The sequence below is a fragment of the Caenorhabditis remanei genome, chromosome IV, assembly GCF_010183535.1.
Source record: "Caenorhabditis remanei strain PX506 chromosome IV, whole genome shotgun sequence".
In the NCBI taxonomy this organism is placed as follows: Eukaryota; Metazoa; Nematoda; class Chromadorea; order Rhabditida; family Rhabditidae; genus Caenorhabditis; species Caenorhabditis remanei.
Window position 1 is genome coordinate 14,440,140 of NC_071331.1, and position 18,722 is coordinate 14,458,861.

Genomic DNA, 18,722 nt, shown 5'->3' on the forward strand with positions numbered 1-18,722 from the left:
ATTCTCTAATATTTTTGGAGAAATTTACTCACTTTTATCTGCAAACTATTCAAAATAAGTGTTCTAGCTGACTCTATCTGCTCAATGGTTCCAATCACTTTCACATATGGATCCTTCTTCGTTTTAGCTCCGATTTTGAGTTGTGACGGCCAAATAACTTCAGAGTTCGAATAAGCCATAACATTGGCAAAGAATGATTCGGCTGTGGGAAGTTGATGAGTTGTATTGTCGACTCGACCTGTAATCAGAATCATTTTCAGTTTCATATTCAGTGAATACTCATATACCTGTTATCATTGACTCCAATTTACGTCGATCGACTTGAATTTTCTGTTCGAATCTCCCATCGGATAACTGGGTTACTGTATCTTCGCGTAGCATAATTCTAGAAAATCGTATGTTTTCTTGGGAAGAGAACCGTTAAAAACCAAAGAATAGGTGATTTTCGAAGATTAGAGAAACCAGAAAACAATTTTCCGGCGGGTAAAAAGTGTGTAATAAATGAAAACTCGATCAATATTTGATGATGATGTTGATAATCATGAAGAAAGATGATGACCGATGGGGGTGGTCGTTAGTTGTCGTTAGTTGAGTGTGTCACATACAAAAAGAACTGATTCATCGACACTGTCTTCTAGGTATCTTCTTTTGACTTCTTCAGCAAAAACAATCGTCTTCTTTTTCTCTTTTTTTTTGCAGTTCCGTGTCATCAAGAGATCGAGAGAAAAGTGATAAAAAGATAAGAAGAGATTGAGAGACCGTTTATGACCTCTTCTGTCTATTTTCTTTAAAAGTGTCATAAATCAGAATGTTTAACGGTTTTGGGTGTTTTCCTTTGAAAATCATTCAGAGTTTTCATCAACAGGTTTGATGGGATCTTTATGTTTTGACATAGTTAAAACAAGTTATTATTAAGAAAGAATTCATTTCAGATTTACAGAAAAATGGAAGAAAAGAGAAAGAGTGAACTTTCCACAACCGGATCTTAGTTGTTTGATAGATATATTTTTCAAATTTCTTTGAACATCAAATTGACTCGATCCGTTCCATCATCACAAACCAAAACGGGTTTCCCTGTTTCTGAATCCACTTTAGTTTCCAGAAGTGTTGTTGTAAGAGTCTAAAAATAATGATCTCTATTAGAGTTACTACAGAAAACAGAGCCAACTTGATATCCTCTTTTGGTAAGGAGTAGCTGATTGGCAAGAGATGAAGCTTCAGTTGCAATTCCAGTTGCTCCAAGTGATTTCAGAAACTCTTCATTTTCAGACCAATTCATGAATTTCGATGCCAATCCTTGCCTTCTGTGATTGACACTTACTGATGAGATTTCACTGGAAATGTGATATATTCATGAAAAATTATGTTTTCAGTAAGAGGAAACTGGTAATCTGTGAAGTACTGCAACGTCTTCTTGTTTAACTAAATACATATATCAAAAGTAAATGTCTTTCTTAATACTCTCACAAATAAATGTCGGATCGAAAATTTAAAACTCACAAATGCAAAACAACATCCTGATCAGGTCTCAAACTCCAAAAACTCTCGTGTAACTCATTCAGAATCTCTCCAACAATTGCAACTTCTTTTCGGATTGTATGAAATTCAAAATCTTTATCCTCTCCTTCTTCTGGAGTACTCGTCGATTCATCACGTCTCCAAACGGAATTCAACATACATCCGACAATTTCATGAGTGTCTGACATAGAAGTGTTCAAGGAAAGGAAGACTTTTTTCTCTTACCTTTCGTTTTTGCAAGTATCGAAGATTCTGTTTTGAGTGCTCTATCGAGTGCTCCATTCAAACATTTTTCAATTTCTTCTCGAGAAATTTTGGATGCCTGAAAACGAGTTTTACATTCGGTTCAGAACATTTCTATCAATAAAAACTCATAAAATAATGTACTTACGCGATTCAGAGGTTCATCAACTCGAAAACTCTCGAATAAAAACTTGAGCATCTCCGATTTCTGCTCATTTTGAAGCACTTCAAAGTAGTATTTGTCAGTGGAAGATGGCAGTTTGTGTGACATCGTTTTGTGTTGTTGAATGTGAAAAAGAAGAGAAAAGTGAGTTGGAAGAATAGAGAAAGACGAGAGGAGACTGCTCCTAATCTTGTTTTTTCTGAATACTTAAACAATTCAAAGGAGTGAAAAAGAGGAAGAAAAAAGAAGAATATAAATGAGAAATCTTTTTTTTGAAAAAGCTCTTTTTCTTCTGTTTTGATCTCGATCAATCTGTCAGTTCCAGTCTCATGTCTGCGTCTCTCAACAATAAATGCATTTCCGTTTCTAATCATTATAATGACAGGATGTGAGGGTGGATTAAAGAAGGAATTGGTAAAAGGAAATGGAAGAAGAGAAAGAGAAAAAAGATGAAGGAGTTGACAATTGCAGGGAACTGAATAAAAGAACCAAAAACTATGAGATTTCCGGTGTTTTAGAGGTTCGAGAATCTGTAATCAGACATGATGATAGCTAGAAATGCATCCAAGTTAAAAGTTCAGAGACTCCGGAAAATTCTAACCCAAAGAGATTCAAAAGAGTGAACCGATTGAATTCTTCCAACCTGACATGTCATGCCATATTTCCTGATACAATTTCATTCGTTTTCTAACCATCTGCTCCTCCTTCTCTCTTCTTTTCCTTGTTTTATTGGTTTTCTGGAAAAAAAACAAACAAAAGAAGATGAAATGAAATGCAAAAGTGAGTCAAAATGGACGGAGAAGGTGACGAACTGTCATGAGATGGAACACAAAAAAGAATGAATTCGTAGTGTATTTATAGTTTTCACAATGGAACGAATTCATCGAATCAGACTAATTTATCTTATCAAACACCTAGAAAAAATAGTTTCGAAGTCATTTTTTAGATTAAAAATAGTTTATTGCCTGATTTCCATCAAAATATATTAAGAAAAACCTATTGAAATTCTTTGAAAACTAGATTAACTCGATCAGTTCCGTCGTCACAAACGAGAATTTGATTTCCATTTGAATCGATTCGAGAGTTTAATAAAGTAGCAGCAACTGTCTCATATCCTCTTTTATCCAATAGGATTTGATTGGCAAGAGATGAAGCTTCAGCGACAATTCCACTCGCTTCAACTGACTGAAAATGAATATTTCAGTTTCAGAAAGCACCCAGAACTCAAATTACTTTTAATAACTCTTGATTCTCTGTCCAATTCATAAATTTCGAAGCCAATCCTTGTCTCTGATGATTTCTATTTACAGAAGAGATTTCAAAATGTAAAACAGTATGATGATTTGATCGTAATTTCCAGAATGATTCATGAAGTTCATTCAATATTTCTCCGATGGTGACGACTCCTTTTCTATCTCCTCCGAATTGAAATTCCAAGAAAACAAGAAGAAATTCATGTTTGATCCTCTCAAATATGCTCACCTCTTCTTCCGAATTTTCATTTTTCTTTGCATCACCTCTTTTCCAAACTGAATTCAACATGCATCCAACAACTTCATCATTTCTTTTTTCTCTTGCTAAAATCGAAACTTCATTTCTCAAAACTCGATCCAACACTCCTTCAAAACAAATTTGAATATCTGATTCTGTCATTCCAGCAGCCTAAAACTCGAGAGTTCAATTTGATTTGAGATGTCTTAAATACCCTGCTCAATGACTCATCAACTCTGAAATTCTTATTGAGAAACTCAAAAATCTCATTTCGATTCGAATTTTTCACTGTTTCAAAATAATACTTTTCAGTTGCTTGTGGTAATACAGTACTCAATCTGAAAAATTATATCAATTGATTTCAGATAAATCTTCGAAAGATACCTTCTACTGAATGTGAAAAAGAGCCGTGAAATATTCATGATTGAAGGTGTAAAAAGAATAAAAGTAGACGAGGTGGATGTTTCTTTTTTGAGTAAGCGAAACTAGATGAAGAGGCACAGAGAAATAGAGAAAGCACTTCTAGATGTAAAGTACAAAAAGTTCAAACAATCAATCAGGAAAACGAGAAAATTGGAGAGGCGAGAGCAAGAAGATAAGAGAAAAAGAAAAGAAAGAAGTGGAGTGAAAAGGAAATATCATTCAAGTAATTGACATCCAGATGACTTTTTATACACTCAGAGCACTTTGATTCTGGTTTTCCATTTCTACGGAAGTAGTAACCGTTGGTTGAGTATTCCATTTGGTACAGAACGGAATGAAATCTGAAATTAATTTCAGTCAATATCTCATGAAAACCCATTAATTTACTTAAAACAGCCTCTCGATAGTTCTTGATAATAAAAATAGTTGGAAGAGGGTCGAATGCCGGATACATGCTGATTGTAATTGATGCAATTCCACAAATGATTCCCATTCCATAACCCATAAAAGCGAAAGAATAGATAATTGTGACAGGAATATGCATCAAAACAATTGGAATCAAAGTCTGAATGACTAAAGCATAGAATAATTGAGATTGAAGGGACTTGTTTCTTGTTGATATTTGAGATGCCAAATCGTTGATTTTGTGATAACATTTCACTCCGAAATATATTGCACTAAACAACGAGGAACCCTGAAATACAGAAAAGTTGAGTGAACTGAATATAAATGTAATTCACAATTAGAAAAATGTTGATAATAATTCCAAAAACTTGTTCATAAACAATAAATGTCTCTCCTTTTTCATTTTTTCTGTAGAAATGTAATCCGAAATAAGCAATCTCTTCCATTTGAAGACCATAATTTGCAAGCACATCCATTTTAACAAATCCGATTGTATAATCAGTTGGACCGCATGCATAATAACTTCCAAGTCCCCAAATGACTCCATATAGTAACACTGGAAGTGACAGCCACAGTGTGATTTTCCATGTGGAAAAAGTGGCCAGCAATTGATGACTGAAATAAAATGAAAGTTGTTTTATTGTTATGTATACTGACCCGCTGGCTACTAAATATCTGTAGATGAAATGAATCCCAAAAATCGCCATTGATGTACCAAAAAAACCGCTGTAGGCACCTGTTTAGACACTTCATCAGTTAAGAAATTGTTGCTAACTCACAGAGAAAAACATAGGAAAAGAATCTGTTGAATAGTGATTCTTTCAAGTTAACAATGACGATCAATGCAGGTCCGAAGGAATAGAAAATCTGGAAACTGTCTGAAATGAACGGAAAAGAATGTTTGTGTAATTTACCGGTGTCACGAGGAAGTCGACAATAGAATAAAGGATTTCAAAGACTGAAATATAAATCATCAAATATTTATAAGGTCCCAACTTGCTCGGAGATTTGAAAATGATGAGGCATATCAAAAGGGAATTTATAACAAGTGAGACTGTTTCAGAAACATGTTGCAATCCGTTTTGTATCGATTTCCACTGTTGAGTATAAGTGGAATTCATCGGCACTTCTCAGACAAATAATAGTCAGATAATAAGAGATTTAGCTATAACTTGAAATAAAATCGAGAAGAGAATATTCCCTGGAGAAAAAGAAGTAGTTAGACTGATGATAAACATGGTGATAAGCACGAGATATGTGCTTGCTTACGTAATTTGATATTATAATTTAATTAAACGAGGGAAAAAGTAAAAACAGGAAAAATTAGAGGATAAATAAGTTGGGGGAAGAGGTTGTATGTAGTCAGAGTTATTCGGCCAGACAATCAGAGGATTCTACAACGTCTTGAGTCTTCTTCCAACTGATTGACTGCTATTTGATCATCATTCGATATTTCAGACTCTACATATTCCTCAACTCATCACTCTCGTTCTGACTCAAAATTGCAAGAACACTGCATGCATTCACCAATTTATTACTATAAAATCAAGAACAATTCCCATTTTCAAATGATTTAATGATGCTTGTGATGTGGCTTTGCACGTCTATCTTGTCCAGTGATCAAGCGAGAAATGTAGTAGAGAGTTGCAGGAGCCTAAAAGATATCAACATGTTCCGAAAGCACTTCTGAATTGAACTTACATTTGGATATTTCTCTCTCAACGCAGATACAGCAGCTTCTTGTTGAGTCAAAGTCTGATCCTTGTTGTCAAAAATCTTCATGAGTTCATTGTGAACAGTCAAAAGGTTCTTGATGAGTTCTGGTCTCTCCTTTCTCACCACTTCGTGATTTTCTTCTTTCAATTTGATGTCGTCTTTGATGGCTTGCTGGAAATATGCACTTTATTCTCAAAACTCTTTTGGCTCAATATTCTGAAAATTAAAGGGGAAGAAACTCACCTCAAATCCATGTTTCTTTGCGAAGGCAAGTCTCTGTTCTTCCTGTTGTTTAATGGTCAACTTCTGATTTTGAAAGATTCCGTAGTACTCTTGCTTCTCCTCTTTCGTCAAATTAGCCAAATAAGATGGTCCGAAAAGGAAGTGCCCTGGTGGACCACTTTTCTTTTCATCTTTTTGGCACAGAGCCAACGAAGAAAAAGCAACGATGAGAATGAAAAGAGACGTGTTGAATGACATGGCTACAAAACAATTCATATTGTTTCGCATGGTTTCTTTTATATGAAAACGATAGAAAACATTTTATTAGGCCCCCGTTTTCAATGTTTGCAAGAAACATTTATTGAACTGTGCGGCATATGGTACATCTCTTTCACCCCCATTTTATTACGGGGACGCGCTCAAAGATCTTTCATCGCTTTCGGTCGATGGGATTTGTGTCCAAAAAAAAAGTTTTGAAAAACTACAGTATTCAAACATGTTGAACAGCTCTAGTAAAACGGAACTCTTGGCTGAATCTGATGATCTGAACTAGCTATTTATGCCTCATATAATCAGCTTTAAACAGTATATTTCCTAGTTGAAATGATGTGTGAAAACAATCGAAAGTTGGCGTTTTGGACAAAATTTGCTGTATTTATTCTTCATTTTTAAACTTTCCTAATCAGCACAATTTTCATCATGCTCACAACTTGAAAAACATCATTTAGATTTTTAATTTATAGCCTCCAGGAGCCCGAAAACCCGGCTGAAAAATTTTAACTGAAATTTTTTAAAATTTTTTTTCAAAAATGTCGAATTTTTGACTATACTTCAGAATTCAATCAAAAGTTAGTTATGCCATAAAAATTGAAATTTTTAATGTGAAATTTCAAAAAAATTCAAAAAAATCGGTCAAAAATAGGTACCTTTTTTGAAGCCAGGGCGGGTCAGGACTTCGGACCTTGTCGGGCCGCGCCGTAAATTTGCAAGTATGCAAATCAGTATTACCTATCGTGAGAAATATGAGCCGATTTGATTTGGTTGAGTTTCACAGATTTTTAGACTATTCCAGGTACTTTGAAATACCTTATCAGTATCTCAAGAACTTAACTGTCTTAAATTGGATTTACAAGCAGAACTTTCTTCCCAGCCGTTCCAAGTTCAAATAAAAATAATAAATTATTTGAAGTGAAACCGTTTCATTCAATTTTAAATTTAGATACTCCCAGAAACAATTGATTTATGGCGAAATTATCAGTGAATTATTCTTAAGCTTCAGCAGAATCTTCATCACTTCCAGAAGCTGCTTCTTCTTTTTCTTCCTTTCTTGGTCCTCCTTTTGGTCCTCCGTGGGGTCCTCCATGTCTTCCTTTTGGTCCCTCAAGTTTCGAACGAATGAATCGAAGAGCATCTACTTCAACTGGATGCTCCTTGCGAACAGCTTCAACCGCTTCTCTTTGTTGTACTCTTGTTTGATCCTTATTCGAGAAAATGGCTTGAAGTTTGTCGGAAACAGATGACAAGTTGCTGATTACTGTTGTTTGATTCTTCTTAATCTCGGCGAGATGAGCGGTTATATTGGCTTGGAATTGTTTGAAGATTGCCTGAAAAACAGTGACAATAAGATGATTAGGTAGAATCAACTAACAGCAACTCCATATTTCTCAGCGAGGGCAGCAAGTTGAGTGTCAACTTCCGAGATTTTTAAGGAGTCATTCTTGAAAATCTTCTCGAATTCCTTTTTTCCTTCAGCACTGACATTAGCAAGGAATGGTGGGAGTCCTGGTCCTCCATGTCCATGTGGTCCCTTTGGTCCTCCTGGTCCTTTTGGTCCTTTGTGTCCTTCTGGTTTTCCATGTTCCTTTGGTCCATCTGGACGAGCCAGAACCATAACAGAGAGAAGAAGAACTGAGAAAATGAGTTTTGTGGACATCTGAAATTAAGAAAAATTTAAAGTAGATGAGAAGATGATGTTTCTGTTGAGCATCTCTTCCAGTTATATACTAACTTTTCTTCTGATGCTGATCAGAAGAGAGAGTTCAAAAAGAAGAGAAACGGAGGATATTGATGTTGATCTTTCAAGGAAAACCATTTTCTTTCAAGCATTTCGGAAAATTTATTGTTATGACTTGTGAAAAATAATACTTTTTTGATCATGGAACCATTTTTCATTCTCATTGTTTATTGTTTCGGCAAACTTCAGTTCCAAAAAGTAACCGAATGAATAATCAAAGAGATTTTTGAAGAAAATTTTAATGATCTCGAGAAAAAGGGAAATTTCTCAAATATCTAACCTGTGAAAGGATTTGTAACACTTTTTGCAGAATTGATACCAACATTTCTCTGTCGGACCTATTATAGAATAAATGAATTTCTATATTGTATGTTCGACTAATTATTCATATTCTATTTTACGGATTATGTCTTTTTTCCCGAAAAATTTAATTTTAGTTCGATTTCATTGAATTCTCTTTAATAGTCAGATACATTCCACTCGTTGAATCCAGAAGTTTCTGGAGTTATCTTCTTATAGACATCCCCAAAGTTTTGGGAGGATTTTCTATTTTTATTATAAACTCTATCAGATTATTGTTCCAATTCGAAATAAATTTTTATATTTCAAGCAGAAATCTGATCCGCAATAATTAGGACGGCTGAAATTTATACTGAAGGAAAATATGTTTCCAGCGATGTGCATGGGTTGAAATATAATTTCATCATCTTTTCAAGTTCTGATTGCTTAAAAGCTGTGAAGTACAAATTAACATTTTAATAAAATATAAAATATTTATTCAAAGGACTGATCAAATACTCAATATAAATTAGTGTGCAGCAGCTGGAGCAGCAACAGCTTCTTTCGTCTTCTTCTTCTCATCTCCTCCATGTGGTCCCTTCTTATCTCCATGCTTTCCTCCAAAGTCTTTCTTGTTTCCTCCATCATGTCCTCCTCTACGTCCTCCATGTCCTCCGTGACGTCCTCCTCCGAATCCTCCTAGTCTCTTTCCAATGAACTCAACAGTATCAACTGCAACTCGATTCTCTTTACGAAGGGCTTCAATTGCCTCGTGATGAGCCTTGCGGGTCTGATCCTTATTCTCAAAAATAGCAGAAAGTTTGGAAGCAACTGAAGACAGGCTGCTGATCACTGCAGTTGTGTTCTTCTTGATTTCAGCATGTCTGGCAGCTTCCTTCTCCTTGTGATCCTTGTATGCAGCCTGAGATTTAACTTTATCTTTCTGGAAAACCCTTCTGAACAACTCACAGCAACTCCATATTTCTCAGCAAGAGCAGCAATTTGAGTGTCAACTTGAGCCAAAGTCAAAGCCTCATTCTTGAAAACAGCCCCGATTTCCTTCTTTCCTTCGTCCGAGACATTTCCAAAGAATGGTAGAAGGAAGTGATGTCCTCCTGGACCTCCTCTCTTATGATCTCCTCCTGGTCCTTTCTGTCCGCGTTCTCCTGGACCAGCAACAACGACAGCAATCAAGGCAATAGTTATGAAGATCAAGTTACGAGCCATCTGAAATTATTCTGAATATTTCAAAAGTAAAGAAACGAGAAAGAAGAAATAGAAATGATAAGAACTGATGATCTTCAAAGAGTTTCTCTGTTACTTTTATACCAGTTGCTCACTTCCTGATTCATTGAAATATAATACGAATCGGAGAGGGTTTGTATATAGTTTCGATATGCGTAAACGTATTGATACTGATCTTTATATTATCCTCTGCACCCGAAAATTTCGCGATCATTTTTTAAACTTTTACTAGTTTCGGGTCGAATGAAAACTGGGTATGGCTTCAAACATCAAATGATACAAGAAAGAACTCATTTATAATATATAGATCAACTTTAATTTTCACATTGAAAAATAAAAAGTTGGATTATTTTAAGGTGTTCTATTTGGGGAAGCTCAATTATTTTTTTTTAAGTGTGTCGAAATTCTACTAGAAACACACTTGTTTTATTCTGCGATCTTTACTAATAATATTCAACAGATTCCGTTTGTCCGTTTATTTGTTGCACGCCATAACTCCCTTCGTAGTGGGCCGATTTCTATGAAACCTAGATAGATGGATTGGAAATTTGACTTAGATGATGCCCGAACTTTTCTTTTTTCAAAAATATCAAAATTGACGTCTTCTGGAGACGATGAGGTTTTTAGTGCTAAAATTCGTTGATGAGGGTGTGTCCCGACAGGGTGGTAGAAAGCTCAAAGTATCAACCTAACACTACTGACTCGATGTTTCTTGACTGCACTCTCGCCAGGCGCCGCCCGCGCGCGTGTGGTGTAGTGGTCTACACAGATGACTCTTACGCATGGGGTGGCGAGTTCGTTCCCATCAAATTGGAAATACTTTTTTGTTGCTTTTTCGTTATGGGAAAGTAATTTATTGAGGAGCTTTTGGATTTAAATGAAGGGAAAAACAGTGACTATGTTAAAAAATTTGTCAATAAGTCTGCTCCGCATCTTGCATTTGACAAGGGAACCCCAAGCACTTGTAAATTTGGAATTTGATGAAACTTTGGCAGGAGGTCAAGGACCCCTCCAATAGAGCTCCCACAAAATATTGGAACACGCTCGACACTCTGCTCTGAGTTATGGGCTCTCAAAGTTTGGCTCAGATTTAACACAGTAAACCTCATTTCCTCACTTCTCAACAGTTCCCAGAATGTCACTTCCCTTCTTTGCCACGTTTGCGGCTGGCCGAGTGGCCGAGGGGATGTGCGTTGAGTTGGTGATCTGAAGGGGAAGGGATCGACCCCATGCAAGGCATCTTGTTTTTTTAATTTTTTGGTTTTCCTGGGTGGACAGTTTCATAATTATTTGAACGCTCTTTGGTGATTTTTTATATTGTACTGTACTTATTTTACCATGAAATTTCATTATTTGAAGTTTTGGAAAAATAATTTTTTTGACCGAAATTTTCAAAATTCCTTGGTACCACTTGGGTGCCAATTTTATGCAAAAAAATTTTCATCGAAATAACACTTGGGAATTGTCTAGGACAGTACAAATGAACACATAATCTATTAGAGGCATGAGAAGTGCATTTTTAATCAGTCTTCCGCAAGAGTTCTGCATAAACTTGCAAACTTGGATCGAGAAAAATCACCACAAATCAGCTTCAGGGCAGGATATTTCATGCCTCTAATAGATTATGTGTTCATTTGTACTGTCCTAGACAATTCCCAAGTGTTATTTCGATGAAAATTTTTTTGCATAAAATTGGCACCCAAGTGGTACCAAGGAATTTTGAAAATTTCGGTCAAAAAAATTATTTTTCCAAAACTTCAAATAATGAAATTTCATGGTAAAATAAGTACAGTACAATATAAAAAATCACCAAAGAGCGTTCAAATAATTATGAAACTGTCCACCCAGGAAAACCAAAAAATTAAAAAAACAAGATGCCTTGCATGGGGTCGATCCCTTCCCCTTCAGATCACCAACTCAACGCACATCCCCTCGGCCACTCGGCCAGCCGCAAACGTGGCAAAGAAGGGAAGTGACATTCTGGGAACTGTTGAGAAGTGAGGAAATGAGGTTTACTGTGTTAAATCTGAGCCAAACTTTGAGAGCCCATAACTCAGAGCAGAGTGTCGAGCGTGTTCCAATATTTTGTGGGAGCTCTATTGGAGGGGTCCTTGACCTCCTGCCAAAGTTTCATCAAATTCCAAATTTACAAGTGCTTGGGGTTCCCTTGTGAGAGAAAATTGAATGAAATTTTGGTCAAGAGCCCGAAAACTCCCGTTGGCTACGAGTCAAAAGATTACCGTAATCTCAAAATTCATATTTCATCATGAACGCGCCAGACCGATAGCATTCGGTACTTTCGAATTCGAAAGTTCGATTTGAGATTTTAATACCGCTCATCAGAGCTGTAAAATTTTCGAAAAAGGAAGTCGAAAGAAAGAAGAAGGAGTTAAAAATTTCAAAAGGGGAGCCGGAAGAAGAAAGAGGGAAGTAAATTTTTGAAAAAGGAAGACGGAAGAAGGAAGTCATTCGAAAATTCCAAAATGTTTGTAAACTTTTGGCTCAATAGGCAAAGAATGGTCCCAATCGCAAAGAACGGTCCCAACCGCAAAGAATGGTCCCTCAAAATTGACTCAAATATTCAAATTTTTTGGCTGATTTTTGGATGAAGGTGTGAGGCTGAAGACGTGGGAGAGAACTTTTTTGTTACTTAACCTTTTTCTTAGGCTTAGGTTTCTTAGAAATTTGGGGAAAAAAATTGACAAAAACTATTAATCTGTCAATTTTTTTCGAATTTCCAAGAAACCTAAGCCTAAGAGAATAGTGAAAAGTGGTCTCTCACAAGAATCACACTCATTGTGTAAGCTTTGTCCCTCTTTCAGCACACTGATTCGGAATTCCCCAAAAAATTTTTTGTGTCAGGTGGCCACGGGCCCTTCATAAGCCTAGATAAAAAAGGACGTGAAAATTAGTTTTGCTAAAAATTTTTACAATTTTGAGTTGGGACCATTCTTTGCGGTTGGGACCATTAAATTCTGAAAGTTGTGTCACCCAAAATTTTGGGACCGTTCTTTGCGGTTGGGACCATTCTTTGCCTATTGAGCCAAACTTTTTTGAAAGTCGGAAGTGGCAAAAAAGTTTCAACGGAAAACTGAAGCGGAAAGTCGGAAGTAAATTTTCTAAATGGGAAGTCGGAAGAGAGAAGAAGGAAGTGAAAAAAGCTCGGAAGAAGAAAGAAGGTAGTCGGAGGAAGGAATTCCGCACAGCTCTGCCGCACACATACATAATGGGAATTAAAAGAACCGGGAGAGCATGTTTTCTGATAGCGAAGCCTAAAATAAATGGAAGACCACTACTCAAGAAGCTGATATGTGAATAAGGACCCGTTGTAGCTCGGTTGCTTACAAAAAAATTATGAATTCTTGGATGAGAATTTGTTAAAACACCGTCTTAGTCTGCCATATTCCGAGAAGAAAGGCGGCGTTGCCGCCGATCAGTCAAAAATAAAAAGTATATCGGCACGATCACTCGCCTTTTGGGAAGGGAAGAAAGAAAAGTTATCAAGTTCAAGTTCTTCTGTGAGATTGTTTTGAAATGAGGAAAACATAGGAAGAAAGTTCAAATCGGTAAATTCAAAAACTGCTCATTCTGAATTCCATACTCTATCAGGATAGAAAAAGTCATTGAGAAACTTTGTGGAACTTGAGTCTGGAAAGGAGAGATTTTACAAATGTGCTTTATCGGAACGAACTGCTCGGCTAAGAAGCGCCGCAGGCGCTGTAAAACTGAGAAGGGTGGTGTAGGGAAGGAGGTTTAGTCGCCGTTAGGCGACGTAAACCGACTGGTAAATGAATAATGCTGACATCTGAATTTCAAAATTTACCAAAACTCACCTCTGTTACAGTTGAAACCGATAGCGTAGTGAACCAGAGTATTCAATTTTATAATATTCTACCTGTGAGAAATTCTAGTTTGGTCTTCTTTACGGATAAGCCTGCGGAAATCCCATTTGGATTACATACTGTCAAAGTTCTGTTCTATAAAGAAGTGTAAGACGAGATCAAACTGTACACTTTAGAGACATGCAATAAAGCTTTATTCACTAAACATTTACAGAAATGGTATTGGATACAGAGAGATTGCAATCATATAAAACGGTACCAGTATTAAGAGGCGTTGTCTGTAACATGAGGATTCCTCTTGGCACAGTTGCAAAAAGTTGTTTCAATCCGAACTCTTTTTGCAGCATATGTACCCCTATGGTAGCGATTTACAAACAATATGTCACCAGTCCTCTATGACGTCATCATAGGAAAATATGACCAATAATTGACTTTTCACCCAAAAATTCATAAAAATTTCAAATTTCTAAATAACGCTGGGAAACTTTTGCAACATGTTAGGAGTGTTTTTTACTACCCCTACACAAATTTTCAGCCCCTCAGACACCCCAGAAACCGTTCAAGTGAATTTCACTTTCATGTTTTTCCAACTTTTCTCGAAAAATCCCTCTAGAAGTACTCAAATTTCAAATTGTATTCGTATTTTCCGCAAAAAGTTCTATTAGGTCCAATTGAAATCATCAAAAAACCATTGCACCATTTTGAGATATTTTGATTTTTTCAAAAATCACATAAGGGTCCCCCCTTATGAAAAAAAAAATTTCATGAAAAATTCCAAGAAAAAATTTGTTCCGAAAATATTCAGAATATTGATAAAAGACTTAGAATGAACCAATATCGAGATTATACACCTCAGAATGTGGTTTGAGCCGATTTCGTTTTTTTCTTCATCGAAATTTTTTCCCATTTTTTGACGTTTTCATCAATATTTTGTACTGAAGTACACAAATTTCAAGTAATGTACTTATTGCTCGCTAAATTTAACAAATAATCAAAATAAGACAAATGAAAAACCATTGGACCATTTTGAGATATTTTCATTTATTTCGAAAATGACATAAGGGTCCCCCCCATGGAACAAAATTTTTATCGAAAAAATATTTCAACATTATTTTGATTCAAAAACGTTCAGAACATTGATGCAATATTACAAAATGTTTTGTAAAAGAGTTTTGAACGTTTTTGAATCAAAATAATGTTGAAATATTTTTTCGATAAAAATTTTGTTCCATGGGGGGGACCCTTATGTCATTTTCGAAATAAATGAAAATATCTCAAAATGGTCCAATGGTTTTTCATTTGTCTTATTTTGATTATTTGTTAAATTTAGCGAGCAATAAGTACATTACTTGAAATTTGTGTACTTCAGTACAAAATATTGATGAAAACGTCAAAAAATGGGAAAAAATTTCGATGAAGAAAAAAACGAAATCGGCTCAAACCACATTCTGAGGTGTATAATCTCGATATTGGTTCATTCTAAGTCTTTTATCAATATTCTGAATATTTTCGGAACAAATTTTTTCTTGGAATTTTTCATGAAATTTTTTTTTTCATAAGGGGGGACCCTTATGTGATTTTTGAAAAAATCAAAATATCTCAAAATGGTGCAATGGTTTTTTGATGATTTCAATTGGACCTAATAGAACTTTTTGCGGAAAATACGAATACAATTTGAAATTTGAGTACTTCTAGAGGGATTTTTCGAGAAAAGTTGGAAAAACATGAAAGTGAAATTCACTTGAACGGTTTCTGGGGTGTCTGGAGGGCTGAAAATTTGTGTAGGGGTAGTAAAAAACACTCCCAACATGTTGCAAAAGTTTCCCAGCGGTATTTAGAAATTTGAAATTTTTATGAATTTTTGGGTGAAAAGTCAATTATTGGTCATATTTTCCTATGATGACGTCATAGAGGACTGGTGACATATTGTTTGTAAATCGCTACCATAGGGGTACATATGCTGCAAAAAGAGTTCGGATTGAAACAACTTTTTGCAACTGTGCCAAGGCCCAACACAAACATTCTCACTCTTACAGATAGTGCCTCTTAATTTAAGTAAGGAAAACAATGAAGAAACATCACAATTTGGTTAGGCCCAGAATTCATCGTCGAGAACTATTTCTTCGCTCAGATGTTGGAAAATGCGAGAAGACCCGAAGAAATCTGTCACTCGAACTCGTTTCACATCTTTCGGATAATGATCTTTTCTGACTCCTGCAAACAAGATAACAATTTCTTTTTCGTTTTGATACCGCAAAATCTGTGATAGAAAGACATATTCTTAAACTACTACTAATCTAAGCTCCTAATCGTTTTCTTTTTTTCTCTATTGTGATTGTGTTAGTGGCTTTTGATCCTTCATCTCAAATAAAAAAAACAAACCAACAGTGTTCACCAAAAACTGTCGTTTTGATATCTTTATATTTTCATTTGTTCTATTTATTTTAGGATATCCTTTTTTGCACCCTACAACTCCATTAGAGAAGTGCTTCAATTTCAGGGATACTTCTATTATAGTTTTTACGGTAATTTAACTTCACAATACAGCTTAAAAATTCTCAGAATAGAACATTGAATAGTTCACCTGTATTTGATAGACACTTCCTAGCCGGACACGAATCAATATAATCTTGCATGTTGGCTGATGAATTTAATGCTTTCACTTCTTTTGACAAGAAATTTACAGTGTAATGAGTGTAACTGAAAAATACACGAGATTAGTTTGAGAAATTATCTTCCGTAACTGACCGATCAATGACGTAAACACCAATATCCGTATCTACATCATATGAGTAGCTTTCTTCGTGTGTTAAACTGCTTGAAAGGCTGAGAACGTTCGGCGAATCGATCCATTCATACATAGAAGCACTTCGACAACTATCAGCGATAACTAACATTTCGTGGTAGCTGAAATTTTAAAATTTATTTTCGGATTTATCCACAATCAAGCTGATTCAGTTCGTTTTTCTGTTTTTTACTCCTCACCGATTATCCTCGAACATCGTTTGGATAGCATATGCTAAATCGACGTTTGTTAATTCTTCTGAATCTTGAAACTTCATAAAACTGTCACCACCATGTCCCGTCAAATAAATTAAAACGTTGCTCTGATGATCAGTAAGCAATCGTTTAGAACGTGGTGTTGCTGGGTGGTGACGGCCTGTTAAAATTCTGATAAAGTTTTCTACCTGAAAAGCAGACATTTATGTAATTTCTGGAATTTTATGCAAGTACTTACAGTAACTTCTTCTCCTCTATAATCCACTTCTACATCACTCCCGTATAAGTTTGCTCCTGCTCTTGCCGCGTAAACTGTTCCTGGACGTGGATTTCTTGAGTTACACGGAACATCTTCAGCAAGCATCATTATAATGTTACTGAATTATGAAAATAGTAATAATTTTTTTAAATGAATTTACGCACCTATCGGGTACTCCTAATCTTTTAATCGAATGGTAAAGGGCTAACACATTCGAAACATGCCGATAATTGAACCAGAATTTTGAAGTGCACACGAGAACTGCCCAGTTATTTGTGTGACCTTAAGCTATGAATTTTTTATTGAAACTTGACATCACGGTACCTGGAGTATCAAAAAGCTCATCAATTTTGAGTTGTAGACCTGTGTTCAGAACAGCTTGTGCTCCAATTATTAAACAAAAAATCAATAGTACATGACGCATTTTTTTTTTCTGAATGAAGAAGAGCGTTTGGCTTGTTCATATTACGAGCAGTAGAGCGCAACTGCCCTACCGAGATGTGTGTAAAGTAATCGTAATTAACACCTGGTTTGGACAGTATTATGTGGATGAAATGCTTATGATACAGAAGTTATGAACAAATAACACTTTATCAGTTGTCGAACAACGGGATAAAGGAAAACAATGAATTGTTTATCGGTTGGACTTGGCGACACGCTCGAGCTCGTCCTTCTTCTTGATGGCGTAGCTGTTGGAGGATCCCTTGGCTGCATTGATAAGCTCGTCAGCCAAGCACTCAGCAATGGTCTTGACGTTTCTGAATGCAGCCTCACGAGCTCCGGTGCAAAGAAGCCAGATAGCCTGAACTCATAAGATAAATTTAATTTACGAAATTACAAATCTCACCTGGTTGACTCTTCTGAGTGGAGCAACGTCAACAGCTTGTCTGCGGACAGTTCCGGCACGACCGATACGGGTCGAGTCTTCACGTGGTCCCGAGTTGATGACGGCGTTGACCAAAACTTGGACTGGATTCTATAAATTAATTTTTAGATGTATTTCATGTCAAAATAAATACCTCTCCGGTGAGCAAGTAGATGATCTCGAAAGCGTGCTTCACGATTCTGACAGTCATGAGCTTCTTTCCGTTGTTGCGTCCGTGCATCATCAAGGAGCTGGCAAGACGCTCAACGATTGGGCAAGCAGCCTTACGGAAACGGCGGACTTGGAAACGTCCAGCGGAGTGAGGAAGGTACTTGGCAGACTTTTCCTTGACTGGAATGTAGTCGACGAGAGAGATGTCGGAGACATTCACGCTTTGGAGGGACCACTTTCCGAAGAGAGCAACCTGTAAAAATATGGATAGAAATTTGTAACAAACATGTTTTTATTTGAAAAAAAGTTCCGAGTTCGAATAGAATTGTAAATTTTTTAATTTTTAGTGTTATTTGAATGTTCATTCTTACCTCTGGAGCTTCGGTAGCCGGAGCGGCGTCGATGACGACGTTTTCTGTACCCCAGTTGTCAGCCATGCTGGAAAAATTGAATGTTCACGATTTACGGTTTGTTAACATGGAAAGGGAGAAAAAGAAAACAATAAAGATACACCACATCAGCAAAAAATTATTTAGTTTATTAAAAGTCGTCCTAAAATTGTTAGCGATTTCTATGATGTTTTCACGACTTTTGGGTCAAAATATCGATTCAATACATTTAAAATAAAATTTTTGTTCTCGTAAATGTACAAATTTTAGGCCAAAATCGTGAAAAAAGCATTAAAAAATTGATTTTACAAAAAGAAAGTGGAAATTGGGCCTCGGTTTTCTATGTCCTGGTAACTTTCGCTGCGAGATATCACGGCCGGCAAAACTCGATGCGCCTTGAACATGTGTCGTCTGCGTCTCTCCCACAAGTGTTCTGGGCGAGAATTTTTAATTTATACAGGGTGGTTTTGGACTTGA

The 18,722-nt window shown here is 36.1% G+C and overlaps 8 protein-coding genes across 8 annotated transcripts; all 8 read right to left on the reverse strand.

The window, feature by feature from the left end:
- Positions 1-5: 5 nt before the first annotated feature.
- GCK72_014052 (uncharacterized protein) lies at positions 6-381 on the reverse strand (the record flags this gene model as incomplete). The annotated part of the gene is made up of 2 exons (XM_053730120.1): positions 6-238; positions 288-381. 2 exons carry the CDS (start codon positions 379-381, stop codon positions 6-8), a joined length of 327 nt encoding a protein of 108 aa, XP_053584892.1.
- Positions 382-1,009: 628 nt separating this feature from the next.
- On the reverse strand, positions 1,010-2,032 carry GCK72_014053 (uncharacterized protein; the record flags this gene model as incomplete). The annotated part of the gene is made up of 5 exons (XM_003089971.2): positions 1,010-1,120; positions 1,169-1,334; positions 1,501-1,699; positions 1,744-1,840; positions 1,910-2,032. 5 exons carry the CDS (start codon positions 2,030-2,032, stop codon positions 1,010-1,012), a joined length of 696 nt encoding a protein of 231 aa, XP_003090019.2.
- Positions 2,033-2,920: 888 nt separating this feature from the next.
- Positions 2,921-4,950, reverse strand: GCK72_014054 (uncharacterized protein; the record flags this gene model as incomplete). The annotated part of the gene is made up of 6 exons (XM_053730121.1): positions 2,921-3,109; positions 3,158-3,586; positions 3,630-3,753; positions 4,291-4,532; positions 4,612-4,858; positions 4,901-4,950. The coding sequence occupies 6 exons, from the start codon at positions 4,948-4,950 to the stop codon at positions 2,921-2,923; spliced, it is 1,281 nt and encodes a 426-aa protein (XP_053584893.1).
- Positions 4,951-5,816: 866 nt separating this feature from the next.
- On the reverse strand, positions 5,817-6,469 carry GCK72_014055 (uncharacterized protein; the record flags this gene model as incomplete). Its single annotated transcript, XM_003107968.2, has 3 exons — positions 5,817-5,897; positions 5,945-6,130; positions 6,203-6,469. The coding sequence occupies 3 exons, from the start codon at positions 6,467-6,469 to the stop codon at positions 5,817-5,819; spliced, it is 534 nt and encodes a 177-aa protein (XP_003108016.2).
- A 980-nt stretch (positions 6,470-7,449) lies between these two features.
- On the reverse strand, positions 7,450-8,114 carry GCK72_014056 (uncharacterized protein; the record flags this gene model as incomplete). The annotated part of the gene is made up of 2 exons (XM_003089972.2): positions 7,450-7,785; positions 7,830-8,114. The coding sequence occupies 2 exons, from the start codon at positions 8,112-8,114 to the stop codon at positions 7,450-7,452; spliced, it is 621 nt and encodes a 206-aa protein (XP_003090020.2).
- Positions 8,115-9,003: 889 nt separating this feature from the next.
- On the reverse strand, positions 9,004-9,701 carry GCK72_014057 (uncharacterized protein; the record flags this gene model as incomplete). The annotated part of the gene is made up of 2 exons (XM_003089973.2): positions 9,004-9,396; positions 9,444-9,701. 2 exons carry the CDS (start codon positions 9,699-9,701, stop codon positions 9,004-9,006), a joined length of 651 nt encoding a protein of 216 aa, XP_003090021.2.
- A 5,949-nt stretch (positions 9,702-15,650) lies between these two features.
- GCK72_014058 (uncharacterized protein) lies at positions 15,651-17,244 on the reverse strand (the record flags this gene model as incomplete). Its single annotated transcript, XM_053730122.1, has 7 exons — positions 15,651-15,775; positions 16,146-16,261; positions 16,310-16,468; positions 16,547-16,749; positions 16,800-16,938; positions 16,985-17,102; positions 17,145-17,244. 7 exons carry the CDS (start codon positions 17,242-17,244, stop codon positions 15,651-15,653), a joined length of 960 nt encoding a protein of 319 aa, XP_053584894.1.
- Positions 17,245-17,454: 210 nt separating this feature from the next.
- Positions 17,455-18,293, reverse strand: GCK72_014059 (uncharacterized protein; the record flags this gene model as incomplete). Its single annotated transcript, XM_003107689.1, has 4 exons — positions 17,455-17,622; positions 17,668-17,796; positions 17,840-18,109; positions 18,228-18,293. The coding sequence occupies 4 exons, from the start codon at positions 18,291-18,293 to the stop codon at positions 17,455-17,457; spliced, it is 633 nt and encodes a 210-aa protein (XP_003107737.1).
- Positions 18,294-18,722: the final 429 nt, after the last annotated feature.